A 16025-nucleotide genomic window follows, 5' to 3' on the forward strand; every position below is an offset into this window, starting at 1 on the left:
ACGGTAGCCACGAAGTCTCCTGGAATCCAATTGTCCCGATTCAGTTCTCTGCAGGGAAGCAATCCCTGGGATGTCACTGTGGCGGTTGGGCTGTCTGTGGGATCACTGCTGCTTCATCACCACAGCGACGAGGCTAGAACGTGGCCTGGCAATGGCCACACTCAGTCCATTTTGAGGAGTGAGACAATTAAAAATTACATCTTCATGGTTTATTTAAAGGGGTATGGAAATGCCCACAAGAGAATGCTGGAAGTTAACATATACATGAGATTTATTATAAAGTGGGAGAAATAATCACAAGTATTAAAAGCTGTTCCCTCTGGTTTCTTCTTCACACATGACTGTTCCAAGGACTTTCCACTAAGTGTGTGCGTCACTGTGAAAATCAGAGGAACACTGAGAAAGCACTGAGGAGCTGCCGTTGTTTCAAAGGTGTTTCTCTGGGAGAAACCTTCTCCTGGCTGCAAGTTCTCAGGTTATCGCTTCTGTGCCAAGAGAAGAGCACACACAAAAATAAAAACGTAGCAAGTTTTCCCAGGAGAAAAATTGTCCAATATAGTAATTCCACCCTGGAAGTTCTAACACCTGAGAGTTAAGAAAACTGAGCACATGATAAAGTGGAGGAAGGGGAGGGCAGAGTCCCTGCCTCTTAGCTATCACTCCGTCGGTTCCAAGAAGGAGAGCAAAGGCTGTTCCCTGTGCAATGGAGCACAGCACATGCTCACATGCCCAACCACGTCCCTGTTAGACAGCGGCCAGCTGGTCAATGCTTCAGGTTTACTGCCTCAGAAAGCCCATGAGAAGCAGGACAGAAAACTCCCAGGCAGGAACGGACGCTGAGTGGGCCTGCACACAGCAAGGGCAGAGCTGTAAGCCTCCTCTGAGTGGTCTGCAAACTCTCCTGCACCGCCTCCTCCCTCGCTTCCACATGGGAGGGACTCTGACAGAGCTGGGCCAGCAGCACTTCCCCAAAATGACCAGAACCACTGCTGCAGCATCTAGCATAGTAAGTTGTTCTTGCCTTTTCTTTCTTCTGTTTCTTTCTTCTAAGTTTCTCATATCCATCGATTTTCTATTTTGAACATTACCATGCTATTTTAAAATTCAAGAGAATGTTCTAAAATAATTTTACTAGTTTCTGGAATAGAATCAGAGATTACAAGGTAAACCTTCTACAGGACAGAGGAAGAGTAATTTAGGCAACTAAAATAATGGCGCAAATTGTCTCTCCAACTTCACCGGCTGCAGCTGAATAATCCTTGAAGACATACAGAGGCATCAGCAACTAAGAATACTTTATATGAGCTTTTAAATGTCAGTATATATAGAACGGCTATTTCTGGAAAAACTTAAAAAACTTTAAAGAATCAAATGTAATCAAGACTAAAAGTTAGGAACCTATTTGATAACAGTTGCAAATACTAGGTTATTAAATAAACATTTTATTGTGGTGAAAACTTTAATTGGCATCTAAATACAGAGGACCCATTCCATCACCAATATTGGGGTGCTTACCAATATTGGGGTGCTTCAGAAGACGGCAGATTCTAGCTTCCCGTTCCAGTTTCTGATGATCTGTTAAAAACAAAAACAAAAAAATAAAAAAAATAAATCACAACGTTGGCAGAAAAGATTAAAGGGCAATAAACATTGCACCCTGATGACAGAAAGCCTGCACAGTTACTTGTCCTTTGATTTCTTCTTAAAAACTGATCATTGGGCCTGGCCAGCGTGGCTCAGCGGTTGAGCATCGACCTAGGATCTAGGAGATCGCAGTTCGATTCCCAGTCAGGGCACATACCCGGGTTGCGGGCTCCATTCCCAGTCGGGGCGTGCAGGAGGCAGCCGATCAATGACTCTCTCATCATTGATGTTTCTCTCTCTCTCTCCCTCTCCCTTCCTCTCCGAAATCAATAAAGATATATTTTAAAAAATAAAAATTAAAAATAAAAACTAATCATTTGAATATGGAGTTACATAAACACAACATAATTTTTAGCAACCTAATTTTCTTCCCTTTTCATTGATTTCATGCTGGAAAACAGTGAAAATGGCACAAAACAGTGCTATTCTGTCCGGCCAACTTGGCTCAGAGGTTGAGTGTCGACCTAGGATCCAGGATATCAGGGTTCGATTCCCAGTCAGGGCACATGCCTGGGTTTTGGCTGGATCCCCAGTAGGGGGCCTGCAGGAGGCAGCCGATCAACAACAACTCTCTCATCACTGATGTTTCTCTCTCTCCCTCCTCTCCCTTCCTCTCTGAAATCAATGTCATATTTTTTTAAATGGTGTTCTTTTCTTCTCTCCCCTAAGTGTATATCGCTGCAACAATTCAAATAAGCAGCAGACGCACAGGGAAACAGGGTGCATTTCTGGAAGCTGGGACACCCATGGAACCAGGCGAGTAGGGCTCGCTGCAGCCTGGCCGAGGGAGACGTGCTCCCTCTCCGGACACATTTCCTGTCAGCCACGCTCCCACAGCTGTCCTCGCCACCGTCCTCGGTCGCCATGCTCTTCCTCACACCACGGACACCCCAAGCTCCACACTGCTTGGTCCTCACCTTCCCTGTCCCCTAGCGATTCTAGGAAGGGCAGGAACGCTACAAACATGCACTTTACGAATGACTTGATGCTTCTCCTGGGTGTCTCTGTCATGGTTCATGTGAACGTAATTACACCAAAGTCACTAGCCAAAGCACAAATGGGAAGGGCAGAGAGAGGCAAGAACAAGCACGTGCATCGGCAGCCCTGTGGAGGTCAGGACCTGGGCGCCCTTGTACAGATAGAGAGCCTCTGAGGTAGGGAATATTACTGCCCCTTGTTTACAAATACAAAACAAATCCAAAACACAGAGAGTTGGCTTCTCTACATTATAAAATTAGTAAGGGGCATCTACCAATCAGCTCTCATTAACTAATGTCATAAACCAGCCTGAAGAGAACATGGGGGCACCAACCTGACCCCCCAGGGAGAGTCCCTACCACTGGCCCTCAGCTCTGTGCTCTCAGACCCTTCATGCTCCTAAAATGATCTAGAACCCCAAAGAGCTTCTGTTTATGTGAATTAGATCTATTAATATTTACTCTATTACAAATACAACTGAGGAAATCTGATATATTTGATTCATTTAAAAACAATAATGAACCCATTACATATTAACATGACAGCATTTAAATTTTATACTTTTATTTGAAAATAAATGAAACACAAAAAAATTGAGTAAGAATCATATAAAAACACCTGTACACAATTTATCAAGATACACCTCTTCCTAACACTTCACCCACTGTCATCATTTGCGCTCTCGCCCCCACGTACACACACATTCATCTAACTGACCCACACGTATAGATATACAAATGTACAAATGTATATTTATGCCTAAAATAATTTTCTCTACCATTTGCAGGTAAGTAATTTGGGAAACTATCTGTTAAGAGCCCAAAGAAAAGTGTTGGAATGAACCAGCGCAGCACTGGGTGGGGTCTGACAGGGTGCTCACTATCTCCAAATGGCCAAATGCAAAGACAGGCACTCTCTGGCCGTACCACTATCTGAAACTGCTCATACTTCAAATATATGCAAATTCTTCAAGGCCCCATCGCCTCATTCTTAAGAAAAGCTACTTCTAAAGTATTCTTATTTAAATAGACAACTAAACATAAAACACAGGTTCTGGAAGTGTACCTAACACACCTGTAACACTGTAGAGTGTCACACAGGAGCACGTGAAAAGTTGTGCTCCCAGGATCTACAATTTTGTTATGGAGATACACAAATATATATGCAAAACCATGAGACATAGAATATAATCATTAACAGAAATTAATACACATAGCAGCAATCTCATTCATGTGTAATTATGTTAAAACAAAGATAAACAAGGTAGTAAAAGACCTTTACTGACAAAAATGGTGCAGAGTCTCAGCTGTGGAAAAGGGATCCCAGAACCCACGGGGCCTGCCCTGATGGCCTCACTGTCCTCTGTGAAATCACGCGTTCCGGTCCTAACCACCTCACAATAGGACTGCATTTGGAGGGAGGGCTTGTAAAGGGGCAGTGAAGTTAAAATAAGGCCATTAGGGTGGGCCCCACTCCAATATGACTGGTGGCCTTATCAGAAAGGTCAGACAAAGGACTTGCAGAGAGAGCCCGTGCGTGCGGGGAGATGGCCATCTGCCCGCAGGGAGAGAGGCCTGAGGAGGAACCAGCCTGCCGACACCCGGTCTCAGCCTTCCGTTCTCCAGACTCCACAGCGGGGATATAAATCTCTGCTGTGAAGTCTCCCCATCTGTGGTACATGGTTATAGCAGCCCAGGCTAACCCATCTAGCTGTGTATTAGCTTCCTACTATTACAGAACAAACTGCCACGCACTCACAGATGCCTAAAAAAAGTTTCTGCGGCTCAGCCTGGGCCCAGTTTAACCGCGCCCTTTGCTGGGTTGTCTCGGGCTGCAGGGAAGCACTGGCCAGGGTTCAGGGTTCGAGTGTCACCCCCTGTCTGCACTGGGAAGAATGTGCTTCCACGCCCACAGTGGCGGTGGCCCCACCGGCCCTCAGGAATTGCTGAGATGAGGGTCTCAGCTCCCACCTGGCTGGGGCTGGAAGCTGCCCTTGGTTCCACGTGCTTCACTGTCGCCAAGGAAACGAGTCTGCCTTTCTCACCTGGCTAATCACAGAAGTGACCCCTCATCACATCAGCTATAGAACACTGGTTGGAAGCAGGCTGGCCCCTCTGAAGGGAGATGAATGCACAGGGACAGGAGCCCCAGGAGGCCAGAGCCCCGGGGCCGTCCCAGAGGCTGCCACACAGGCAACCATGGGCTGCGTCTTCACGAGTCTCCTCTCCGACGGCCGGCCTCTTCCTTCAGACACCCCATGTACTCTGCACCATCCTGCCGGGGAGTGTTGTCACATCCCAATCGTGAGGACAGAACTGACGCTTTCACTCCAGCCAGGGTTCAGCAAGCGTGGAAATGCTTCACACTGAAAACACACCCGATCCAGTTCCAGCTCTGCTGCCGAGGGCGTGGGCAGGTGAGAGGCGTCACTGCCTGCCTGTCACCACAAGGCTGTTTCTGCAGCTATCCTGATGGAGACGGGTGTCTCACTTAACACTTCCTTCCCCTTGGCTTCCATGGGCAACAACAGTCACAGAAACCACCTCCCCAGCCCCGGCTCTGCAGCTGCACGGGAGGCGGGGCAGGTGAGCACCCTGCGGCATGTCACCACCGCCCCACAGTGCATGCACAGCAGCTTCCCCACCACTTCAGTTACTAACGCACCCAACTGCCCCCGTGCATCTCTGTGCTTCCTCCAAAGCCCAAGCCCACAGTCGGCTGAGGAAGACACCCCTTCAGGCTGCACACGGTCAGGCCGGCAACACCAGGCTGCCAGCTGCCCTGGAAACGTGTCTGAAGAACAGTCGGTTCAGTCCAGACAGGCAGGGAGCCAGCAGGGAAGGGCACTACCCAGCACGGAGAACTCGCAACTTTAAAGGTTTCTGGGAATTCTGAGAAATGTACTTATTTCTTCCCAGCTTTAAGATACTTTTTTTAACTTAAAAAGATTTTATTTGAAATGAGGTGAAAAATGTGAACTCATTTTTCCTACTGAAGTAAACCCTTCACTCCGCTTCCAAATCAAAGTGGAGTCATTCAGCGGTGACTCTGCTCACAGACGCGAGAGCAGCAGGGCCTTGCCGAAGCTCCATGAAGGCGCCACCACAGCCTACTGACCAGGGAACCGCAGCAGTGCGTCCCCTCCGAGGCCTGAGCCTCACGTGGTGGCTTCACGTGGTTGCCCCCAGGAACCGTGGTCAGTGCCTGCTTACCAAGATGGTGCCATGGAACCTGCACCCGAGGCCACCACCCTTAGCATCGATCACTACCCTGCTCTAATTCAGGGAGGCCTCGGAGGCCTCAGAGGTATGTCCCCATCTGCTCCCTACCTGCCACACGGAGGTGCCTTGTGAGCACAGCCAGTGCCAGGATGGTGTGGGCAAGGGAGGGGTTTGGCCTCCTGCCACGACTGGTCAGCCGGCCCCCACCCCCACACACAGGCACACATGCCAAGTGCACAAGCACATCCTGGGGAAGACCTGGATGCCACCCGCACAGGCAGACCCCCACCCTGGGAATCACAGCAGCGGGAGGAGCTGCAGCCACAGCAGGCAGTCCCTGTCCCCCTCCGGCCCTGCCTCCCCGCCCAGGGCCGGGGTACGGCGCTGGGTTGAGATTTCGGCCTTGGTTCCGCCCGGTTTTGAGGGAGGCTCATCCTGCTTCTCTGGTTTCTACAGGACAACCAGCCCAACTCGATCCTCAACTTGTCCACATTTGTTCAGTTTCAAAGAAACTAAAGTCCAAGTGAGAGAGACTCCCCATCCCAGGACCCAGCCTGGCTGGCCACCACCCTCCAAAGAGAACGCAGCGCCCCTGAGGTGTGAGGAGCTGCAGGGCCGCCTCGCCTCTGCACGGCTCCTTCTCCACGCGCATGAGTGTCTGCGTGCGCCTCCAGGAGGGGCCGTGCACACTGACACACGTGCATTAAGTGGTACGTGGACAGGTGACTGCCTTCCTTATATCACACTGCTGTGAACAGGCACGAGAAACACATGGAAGCACCCACAACCCCACACCTGGCGCGCAGGAGCTGCCAGGCGTCCGCCCTGTGGCTCCTCAGAGGCCTTTACAGAGCGGTTGGAGCCCCACTCTAAATTCACTGTCTTGGGGAAACTGCTTCCAGCCCAGTGAGGCACTCCTGGGGCTGGAGCAGGCTCCTCCGCTAAGCAGGCCAAGTCTAAAACGCGGTCAGGCAGAAGGAGCTGCTGAAAGGTCCCCGTATTACAAACCCTGAGCACAATGTGGACGGATTTAAACCGCCATCCTCAGTCAGGAGAAGGTTTCTAAGTTCATAATTAAATACTATACTTTCATTTTGAACTTGCAACTCTGCACAGCTCTGTCTAGAGGGCCCCAACAGCCCCAGTGAGGGGGGACAAGAGGACCCACACCCCTGGTGCACCTAACACAGGCCTGACCTGAGGAGGGAGAGTGTCACATGGTACAGCACTGGTCAGGGCATGTCAGCTCTCAAATGAGGCTGCTTCTGCAACAAAAAGGGGCAGCAAGGCTGAGATGTGGCTGGACTCCTCTGGGCGCAGCATGGACATGAGCAGAGGGTCTGCAGTTGCTGGGGACAGCAGTTCGGCAGGTGCCAGTGATCGGAGGACAGGACATTAGCCCACCAGTTGGATCACATGCCTCTGTTAGCATGTCTGTCCTGTCTGGAATCTGGACTTACTGCTCACTGTCACCTCCTTCCCATCACGGCCTCTGCTTTTGCCTCCACAGTCAGTGCCTCTGGAAGCAGAGCCAGGGCCGGCCCAGGCAGACTGCACTGGCACCTGGGAAACGCCGTGTGCTCTGCCACCTCAGGAGGGCACCCACTATTCTCCACTCCTGGAACTGCGGAGCCTCTGAGCCGCAGGCGGGATCCCCAGACAGGCTGCGGGGCTCGCTCCATGGGGTGAGTGTCCGCATCAGGCGTGTGTGGTCTCACCACCTCCTGCGTGTCCTCACAGCAACGGCTCCCACCACAGCCTGGCCCCGTGCCATGTGCACAGGAGCGTGTCAGGTGCCACCTACACTGACTCTGGTTCCTTTCAGACTCTGAGGAAGACATTCACCTCTATGAGGCATAACTGTCCCAGGCAGGTACGAGATTACCTTCCACTCCCCTACGAAATGAAATGAACAGGACCTGCCCACTGCCAGTGTGTCTGCACTGTGACACTGAAAGCAATTTCTGGTTTGTGTTAATCCACAGGTATTACCAGAATCAAAACTGGGCTCCTGAACAGCTGGAAGGGGGGCAGGGGAAGCCCCAGGAGCTTCCTGTGTTTTGTACCCCAGTTAAATCAATGGCTACCGCTCTACAGGAAACAGAACACCCCAGGCACTAGGGAGAAACACATACTGTTTGCTCCTGAAAACCTGAGACTCTAGGATTCTGCCAGGTGACCTGGAAATGGGGACTGTGACAGACGCCTTTGAAGAGCATCCTATCGTCAAATCAAATATGCGCCCAGTGCACCTGTGTCCACCAGGACACTCCCGACAGCTGCAAAAGTCCCCTCCCCTCACACAGCCCATTCCTGACCATGTGTCGCGACCTTGCTCTACCTTTCACCCAAATACTACTTTTATTTTTGAAAAAATTTATTGCAAAATGATAGATTCCAACTGGAAAACATACACGGCATTTTCCAGGTGACAAGTGACTGAAATGATAAAAGCTTACACACCTGAACGGGGCTAGGGGAAGAGCCTCTCCAAACATGATCAATCACACCAGAGGTCCCGCGCAGCTTCTGCCGAAAGCAAGGGACTAACTCTGGCTCCTCAAAACCCTCCGTAAATGGAATTAGAGGAGACATCAATTACTGATTAAAAGTTCACTTTTGGAAGAGAAAACATGAGCCTACTGTGTAAATAATGTACAGAAAGGTAACTGGTCACAGGAGAAACGCCATGTGACGTTTATAAACGCAGGCTCCTGAAAACACAACAGCCCTCCATCTCCAAGACGGTGCTGTTCACCTGGCCGCAGGCACCATGTGCTTTGTCACCAGCGTGACCCTGCCCTGGGAAGGCCAGGAAGGCGGACACAGGCTCTACCTGCGATGAAGACCCTTTCTGTCATCTTGGAACTTGAAGCCCGGATGCAGAGACTCCTTGAGTTCAGGTTTCACTCTACGTGAGGATGCAGGAATAGAATGAAATAGGGAAGAAACGCCATCCAAAACCCAGGCTGTCGCCGTCCTACAAACCACTCCAATCTCAAGAAAAGTTTACTGGGCTGGCGTGGTTTCCCTCCTCCGTGTCCACGCCCCACCCCCACCCTTTGAGCCCTTCATTAGCCTCGCTTCCCCCTAGCCTGCCAACTCCGGGTCCCTGCAAAACACGGGGGTGCCTGACCACAGTCCCCCAGTCCCTGGCCTCTTCGATTCCATGACCGTCCCTCCACCCCCACAGTCACCACCCTTGTAGCCATTCCCTGAAATGTGTCACCCTGGAGGCTGAAATCCCCATCTTCAACCACCAGGGCCTCACTTTCCACGGTTTGTTCAAGGTCTGCTAGGTAACTAACTTCCTCCAAACCATCAGGACCAGCACCCACTGACTCCTCTGCTGGTCCAACCCACAGTCCCCTTCACCATCTACGTTCCTCTGCATCCGACAGACACCCTCTCCTCCAGCCCCACGGCCTCCCTTGATTCTGCAAAGGTGCCGAGTCCTCCAGCCGAGAGCCCTGTGCGTGCTACCTCCCTGCTGGTATACCCTCCCTCTGACGGATCTCTCTGGTTCCATACCTGCTTCTAGGAGTCTCAAAGGTCCAGGTGGAAGCAAAGTACACCCAACCCCAGGGCATCTCCCTAGCCTGACATTTTGAAAATACTGACACATAAACACAAACAGAAAACTGCACATGCCACAGTACACTGTGCAATGATCCTCCCCAGATGAACCTGCCCATGACCAGGACCCAGAGGCCCATGCTCGCAGGCCCTGGCTCCCACACCACAGTCACCACTTTCCTGACTTCTAATAGCACGGATGTAGCTTCTTTCTCTGCTTTGTACACAGAATATCGTTCTCCTTTTGGAACAATTCAGATGTACTGTGCCTTGGTTCGGTTCTGTTCCTGATCGCACTCCATCCACATGGCACTGCTCTAGGGGTCTGGTTGTAGCAACAGTATTGAGATGAAAATGAGCTAAGATGCATGAAGATTTGTTAATGCTCAAGAGCTCATTAAACGTACAGTCTTCCTGCAGCTGACGAGCGTACGCCACACACGCCGCGCTGATCCTCGCCTCAGCTAGTATGTGCTCTTGTTTGAGACGCTCGCTTCCCCCGAGCCCTTTCCTTTTCTCTAACATTGCTTAGCTGTCTGCCATGTGCACTAGTCACAGATTCCCCGCCTCCGCTCCTCGGATCTTGGCTCAGAAATGAATAATATCATAAAAAGGAAACACTAAGTCATGTCCCTTAACCATGGATAGGGAGACAGCAAATTTTTAGAGTTACCTAATTGACTTCTGACAACTCTTATTTCAAAATATTAAAAATATTTAAGTCACAACTCTAAATGCAAATTGGAAATTAAAGCACAGAAAGGAAACAGCCCCATTATAACATAAACTCTACTTTCACAGAGATGCTCGCATACATTCCTTATAATGAGTCAGACTTCTAGTTTCTGAAGAGACAGATAAGCACATCCAACCATTCGGGAAGAACAGAGAGCAGAGGGGAAGGAGGACGGGGCTTCTGGGGCGCTCAGCTCGAGGCGCCTGAAGACCAGCGCCAAGCCCTCAGGGCCGAAGGTGGGTGCAGGCTGGAGAGCTGTCACGGCAGAGGCCTCCTTCCAAAGACTAAACAAAAAGTTACAGAAGATTCACTCAGGAATAAAGATGGTGATTTAAAAACACACATACACAAACTTACTACAAAGGACACTAAGAGAACTAAGAACTTAAGAGGCTTCGTGTCCAGTGGAAAGTCCACACACCATCCCATACAAAAATTCATCCCAAGCCTGACAAGGTGTGTGGTTTTAATATGAAAATATTTCCAAATGAGTAAGCTGCAGAAACAAGACAGCCTGTTATAAAGAGTGTTCATTTGAGGAATTCCCTCTGCAGGTCTTGTCAGATCAGGTCTGTGGACGCGGACAGGGTAGTTAGAGATCAATACTTGTAAAAGAAAGGGAGGAGGGGCCCTCTGGCCAAGTGAGAGGCGGCCTGTGATGGGAGCCGAAGCCAAGCCCGGCAGCAGGGCCCTCCCGGGAGCGGGTCCCGGTGGCACACTCCCTGTCTGCCACAGCTCTCCAACGCACCAGGCCCCAGAAGTCCGGTGGCCCAGGAGAAGCAGGGGTCAGGTCCCGCTGGAATTACCTGCTGCTGCTTTCACAGAAGGGGACACCTGCCTGGTCACACACAACTAGAAGAAAAATGCTGTTTGTGCCACGGGAAAACCTGTCCTTGGCCTGAATGTAGTGACTCACTGGGACATGGAATGATGGCACCACGCGGTGGGGACTCGATGACAGGTCTGACTGATGGACACCTTTCTTAGGGCAGCGCTGGGCACCTGGCCGGCGGGGTATAATTAATCTTCACCATCTCCCTGAGAGAGAGGTAGCTCACAAAGAGCCCGAGACAAAGAGTCCGAGAACGAAGGACAAAAGGAATGTTTGTAACTTCCCTACAATCCCTCAGTAGGTCGGCAGGGAGGGCAGACCAGCCACCACTGCCCCGGGGGCTGCATCTGCTGAAACACAGATTCGGTTTGCTGCCAGCTGTACTTAATGTCAGGAATATTTCTCTTCCTCTCCTTCCTCTGTCTGTCCTGTGTGCCCCTTCCTTGTCAGTGAGAAGCGAGATGCACTGGGTGCCCTTTATCTTCAGTGCAGACAGTGAGCGCACGGCCGATTCAGTGGATCCCTCCTGAGTCACGGAAAACGCCAAGACTGTTCCGAGAAATGTGATTTCAGATTTTATCCTGAGCTCACACCAAGCTACAAGGTACAGGTGAGCATATATTGAGGGGCAAAAATCACAGATAAATACCCAGTCAGCCCACCCTCTAATCAGACCCGCTATTGAGATTTAACCGGCAAATGAAATATGGAAAAACCTTTTATTTAGGTACCTTCTGCTTAAAATACGCCAAATAATATACCCAACATAAGGACCAGCCTTTCCAGCTTTAACTGGTGGTCTGATTAGTTTTGCAATTCCACCATGGCTGCGTCCCAGCTCAGGGAGCTGCACACAAATGAGCTGCTCGACCCAGCGACAGAGCCGGGATGGAGCAGGCCCGGGCCCGAGTCCTGCTCGGCCGCCAGTCTGTGCTCACAGAGTAACTGTACGAAGTAAATCAGATCACAGACATCACAGCATCTCTCCCCAACCAGGAGCTAATGTTTTAGCTGCTTTGACATAGGAGGAAGAACAAGGTATTGCTTTTAATGCATTAGTTTTTTAAAAAATAATTTCTAGATAGAAACTGCTTTAAAACCAGAATAAGGTATATAAGAAAAACTACTCAGATTTTTACAAATTTAAAAATTTAGTTCCAGCAAATTTTCTAAAATGCAGATTATCATTCACTATTTTAACTCATTTTTAAATTTTGTGCGCTTTAATTCAAGTCCCTAGTTTATTTCAGCGCCACTCAGACGTGAACGTCCCGGTTCGGCACTGAATGAAATCCGAGCGCAGTGATGAGTCGGCCGCGCCTGACGCACTGCTGCCTTCTGACTACAACCCCGGTGCCTGGAGTCCTCAGACAGTGCCCACCTGTCTCACACTCCATGCTTGAGCTCATGCAAAGACCTTTAATTTGGCATTTATCTTATTTAAAACTAGAAGTTACATCATCTTAGCTTTTAGTACAGTAAACACAAGAAAAGCATCCCTCTACTAATATTACTACAGTAAGTGTCTAATTTAATTCAAACGTTCCTCATTAAGGTCCGAGCGAGTCACTGAGTCTGCTGGACCAGGCGGGTCAGCACAGGTGCTCCCCGTCAGGGCACCACCAAACCCACAAAGCCTCGGCTTCTCCATGTCCAGTCCTCTACCAGTTTCCCTTAACACACCTGTGCCAGATGACACACAATCAAGAAAACAGAACACGGGGGTGCTCGGGCCCCCCTCACTGCTCATCGACACTGGGGCTGACTTTCTAAATTAAGCTGAGCACAAGAGCAAGGAGCAAAAATCTTCAGCGCAGTACACATGTGCCACCCCACCCCATTCACGACATTTAAGCAATCTTGCTCCAGGACAGGCGGCCCACCCACCTCTTACACACGCAGGAGAGAAACTACTGTAAGTGGGTGCAACGGGCTGGCCTCAGGATGTCACCACCCTCTACACCTGCACAGGAAGCACTGACTAAACACCCACAGGCCTCTCGCAGCAGCACCCAAGACAGGACGGCCTGCACCCAGGCTGAGTCTGGGTGCAGAAGGTCACGAGAAGTCGCAGCAGGACACAGTGCTCCCAGTGGACAGCACAGGAGACCTTCTCTTGTCATACAGGGCCGCAGCCAGGTTCAGGATACCTGTCTCCTCACAAACCGAGGGTGCTAGCTGACTCGATGTTGACTTCCTTAAACACTACATATTTCGGGATGCCGCCTCTGCAGCAGGGCTCTGCTCGGTGTGCTGAGGGCACAGCGCTGGGAAAACAGGTCCCTGCCCTCAGGAAGCCCCGCAGGTCCAGAAGGAAAGCCATACAGGTAAATACCACCACCGATGAGGGAAGTACTGGCACAGACCCACATGCTAAGAGCTGCGGGGACAGGGAACACCGCAAGAAGAAAAGCCACTTTGCCACGAGGGAGGCATGAAAGGTGACGTTCAGCTTGGCTTTGAAGAGGGCAGGGGCTTTCCCGTCACAAGGCAGTGAGCTCAATTCTGGACAAAAAGGAAAGCGTGGCTAACACTACAGACTCAGAAAAGATACCGAGTGCTGGGGGAAGAGCCAAGAGTCCAAATGCCTGCCTGTGGACAAAGACATCAACCGTGAGCCGGTAGGACCCTCGAAAAGCCCACAGATCACTCCTGTGCTGGGAGGACAGGGCCTCCTGCTGCGGAGAACTTGGGGTCTGAGAATGGGAGGCGACAAGTCTGGGTTTGTTCGGGGTACAGCCCAGCGGGTGAGGGTGCGGACTCCAGAGTTAGGTTGCCTGGTGCAGATGTCAGCTTCGCCACTCATGAGCCTGTGCCCGAGGCCCAGACCTCTCTATGCCTCCCCTTGTTCTTCTATGAAATGAGAGTGTTAAAGCACCTACTTCGTGCAGTTGTTGAGATATTTACATATAAACACAGATTGGTCCCTGGCATATCGCAAGCAATACTAAAGTGCTGGCTATTATTGTAATTTTAGAAAAATAAAGTTGATGATAGTATGAAGGAGGGAACTAGAGAAGGAAAGATTATAGGCACGGATTTCAATTACGAGTCTAATGAAAACTGTACCTGTAAGAATTAAGTGGATCTGTGAAGACATCTCTCTTACAGCTGTCCAAACAGGATAACCACACACCATGCAAGTGAACACATAATTCCAAGCCAGGGGTGCGTGTGTATTCAAATCTCCAGGCAAACTGATAGATATGCAAAGTCACAAGTGGTCAACATAAATGCACTCCCTATAGACAACCTAGGAGGTACGCAGGGATCAATGTAACTAGGACTGAGGAACTTGGACAGCAATGACTGACAAGGGTGAGTGCATCTTTCGTCTCTGTATGCAAGGGACGCGCAGCAGGAGGGACAAGGGAGAGGGCGCACCCCTGGTGACCCTGCCAGCCGAGGGTCAGCGACAGGGCACCAGGAAACACTGCTTCCCTCCCACCCTTCTTTCTGCCCAGGGTCCCATTTACTGGAAAAGTTGCAAAAATCTTTACCAAAAATCCATTTGAAATTCAAAATTCTATTTCTCAGAAAAATAGCATTATTCTTCAGTCCAGAAACAACATCCAGGCTCAGAGAGCTAAACTGTTATTACTTCTAAAAATAAACAAGCAGATCGAAGTCTTGAGGTCAGTTTCAAACCCCGTGCTGAGCGGCGATACAGGCAGCGGCTCTTCCCGGATAGGGGCATGGGGTCCCGGAGACGACAGGCCTGCTTTTCCCCGGAGCCCCTGCGGAATGGATCCAACTCTACCGGACAGGCCTGAGAGAGGCGCCAGGAGAGAGCAAGCCCAGGACGGGCGAATCTCATGTCCTCCACACCCATGTCCCGGCTCAGCAGCCTTTCCCGGGGCAGGGCAGCTGTCTGTCTCCCAGACCCTGTGCATCTCCTGGGCTGAGACACCTGACGTCATCTGAACAGGCCTCCGTCAGCGCAGTGCAGACATGAGAGGAAGCCCATGGAAGTGCACAAAGTAAACTGTCTAACAACGGTGAAAGAAGCAAAAATCAGTAACACTGTAGAAAGTGCTGAGTAGAACATTTTAATTTCATGCCAGTATAGTCATGAAAACTGTCCATATTTTAAAATAAATAATATCTTTGGGAACCAAGAGAGAGACATTTAACTAATACTCTCATCATTTTCTTTGAAAATATCAATTTAAAAAGATAAATAATAAATGATGAAGAAAAGCCAAGGCCCTAAAACACACTTGATGCTGAACAATGTCTTTGACACTAAAATCTAAATTAACTTTCACCTTGAAGGTAACAGAAAAAATTTATCAAACTCTCTTCAAGGGATAAAATCCAAATAAGAACATTTCTCTGCCTAAGAAGTCGCCCAGCACCCCTCTGCAAGGTCAGGCTCGGCACCTGTCCCAGTTCCCTGGAAAAATGCCCATAAGCAATGGATATTCTAAAAAGAACATGTTACTTCTCCCTTTTCCGCTAATAACAGAGCGGCCAGGCCTGAGGCTGTTTTCCTAAATGCCATTATGACTTCAACATTCCTTTGGGATCTCTGATCTCAGAAGAGGGTGTTTATTATGCCTGCGGTGCATCTGCCTTTAAATTTAAGAAGGGTAAAGCTCACTTCTGGAATCTCCTCCTCGAGTAGGTAAGAATTTTGGAAATTAAACCTGCAAAAATTGTGAGCCACACCCCAAGGATCTAGGGTCTTGTCAGCTCTGGACATATTCAAAATGATCACTGAGAACAAAGCCTTTGGCCCTGAGTTCTTAATAAGAGACCCTTTCTCACCCACGCTGACTAGTGTTGAATTTTATGCCACAAGGCTGAATGCAAACATTTAAGCCCCTTTCTTGTTTCGGTATATCCATATGTGTACCCACACCCTAAATAGCTCAAATAGTGACTCTCCCATAAAATAAAGGGATCTTAGAAATCTCAAGTGGAACAACAAAAAAAAGAACAGTTTCACAACACGGAACTCCAAGATTAAGGGGTCTGTTCCCTAAAGGGAAACATATCAAATGTGTGCGTGATAAAAGGTGTGAGGGAGGTTCCT

General features: G+C 49.7%; 1 protein-coding gene across 4 annotated transcripts in view; it reads right to left on the reverse strand.

Moving 5' to 3' along the window:
- The window catches only part of CAMK2D (calcium/calmodulin dependent protein kinase II delta), a 156456-nt gene that overhangs the window by 83337 nt on the left and 57094 nt on the right, over window positions 1–16025 (reverse strand). For all 4 annotated transcript variants that reach the window (XM_087816211.1, XM_087816210.1, XM_087816212.1 and 1 more), the window contains exon 3: window positions 1516–1575. In XM_087816211.1, the coding sequence (XP_087672337.1) occupies window positions 1516–1575 (60 nt within the window). The remainder of the gene's footprint in view (window positions 1–1515; window positions 1576–16025) is intronic.

This window comes from Miniopterus natalensis, chromosome 4 (genome assembly GCF_054644295.1).
Source record: "Miniopterus natalensis isolate mMinNat1 chromosome 4, mMinNat1.hap1, whole genome shotgun sequence".
Lineage (NCBI taxonomy): Eukaryota > Metazoa > Chordata > Mammalia > Chiroptera > Miniopteridae > Miniopterus > Miniopterus natalensis.